Source organism: Fulmarus glacialis, unplaced genomic scaffold (assembly GCF_000690835.1).
Source record: "Fulmarus glacialis isolate BGI_N327 unplaced genomic scaffold, ASM69083v1 scaffold33794, whole genome shotgun sequence".
Classification (NCBI taxonomy): domain Eukaryota; kingdom Metazoa; phylum Chordata; class Aves; order Procellariiformes; family Procellariidae; genus Fulmarus; species Fulmarus glacialis.
Window position 1 is genome coordinate 1,144 of NW_009206730.1, and position 1,497 is coordinate 2,640.

The 1,497-nt window shown below is 41.4% G+C and overlaps 1 protein-coding gene across 1 annotated transcript in view; it reads right to left on the reverse strand.

The window, feature by feature from the left end:
* Positions 1-256: 256 nt before the first annotated feature.
* The window catches only part of LOC104075384 (BPI fold-containing family C protein-like), a 14,813-nt gene continuing 13,572 nt past the window's right edge, over positions 257-1,497 (reverse strand). Inside the window, exon 15 of the mRNA XM_009575859.1 lies at positions 257-298. Coding sequence (XP_009574154.1) covers positions 257-298 — 42 coding nt within the window. The remainder of the gene's footprint in view (positions 299-1,497) is intronic.

Sequence of the window (1,497 nt, forward strand, 5' to 3'; positions counted from 1 at the left end):
TTTTGCATCAGTTAAACTCCAGAATAAATAATGTCAAGCATGTGTCACATGTTCTCTGGGTCTGCTTGTTACCACCATTGTACAGCCTAACTGTTCCATCAGCTGTCTTTGGCTCCCTGCATCCCCCCTTGCCCCCAACCAGGACAACGTTGCCCATGTCAGAGCTCGAGTTACACATTTCCGCAGAGCTGGACAGTGTTTAGCCAATCAGAATTCTTGATTTGAAGTTCATGCTTAACAAATGGTCTCTTCTCCGTTAGTGTTTGTAGTGGACATCAGTAGAAATCAACATGTATCCCTGTGGAGAGAAGAACAGTCACTGAAGTGCTATGAATTACAAAATGAAGGTGTTATTTTGGTTGGTTGGTTTTGTTGTGGGGTTTTTTGTTGTTTTAAATTTCAACTCGATCCTGGTGTTTAAGGTCAGAAAATCTACTGAGAACAGCTGAGCCTTGGAAGTAACAAGTTTCATTAAACTCTGTCCTTTGAACTTTGCAAAAGAGCCCCATTTTTCACTGGGTGCTATCCCTTTACCCTATGCTAGCAACAGAAGGGACATTTAAAGATCATACAGCCAACCCAGGAAGGTTCATCTGAGCCTTGAGGCAACTAAGCAATCATCACAAGGTGGGATTATTTTTTACCTAATTTGAGCCACTTAAGAATTAGCCATCTAATCTAAACTTGTCCTTAAAGCTTCCCCCATTGTCAGTGCACACAGAGCAATGAATCTGCAGGGGGCAGCCCATCACGGTCTAATATGGTTATCTATGAAAAGTGGGAAGAATTGTCTTTTTTCCTATTGACCATAGCCAATAGACTGGGACTGGAAGTGGAGACTGTACGGCTAGCTTCTAAATAGGGCTCCCACTCAACATTGATAGGGCAGAGCAGTTCTCCTGTGTCCTCTCTCATTCCTAGTTACTGAGGAGGAGACTGGTTAGAGAAAGCGAGGTGGGCCCCACAGAACCACTAAAATCCTTCATTCGTAATTAGCCTATAAGACTGTTGCAACTAGTGCCACTGAGACTGCAGTCTCCAAGCAATTATATTTTGTAGGGATTGCATAGCTGGCTGCTGCCAGGTATGTGGGATGCAAAGAAAAATTAAAAACAACCTTTGCATTTTGTTTCCTGGGTTGTGCTTTGTGCTTAACCACAACAAAGATTTGAGGCTGTCTCTGCAAAGCTGAAAATAACTGAGAAGTTGGTAAATAAGTGGAAAAATGTAACAGGCTTACGCATTTTCTGGGAGTTAATTTGTCAGCAATGCCCTTGTACTGATTGATTGTCTAGCAACATTCTGTATCTTCAAACTAAGGGCTAGATTTGGAGAAGAATAACCAGAAGGCACAGAATATTTTCTGAAAACCTCACTAACTACTTTTGACTACTAGCCTCAGTCATTATCACCAATTATTAAAAAAATCCAGTCATCCTAGGTGCACAAAATCAAATTCACCTCCCTCTTGTATTTCAACTATTCCTGTTAAATTCA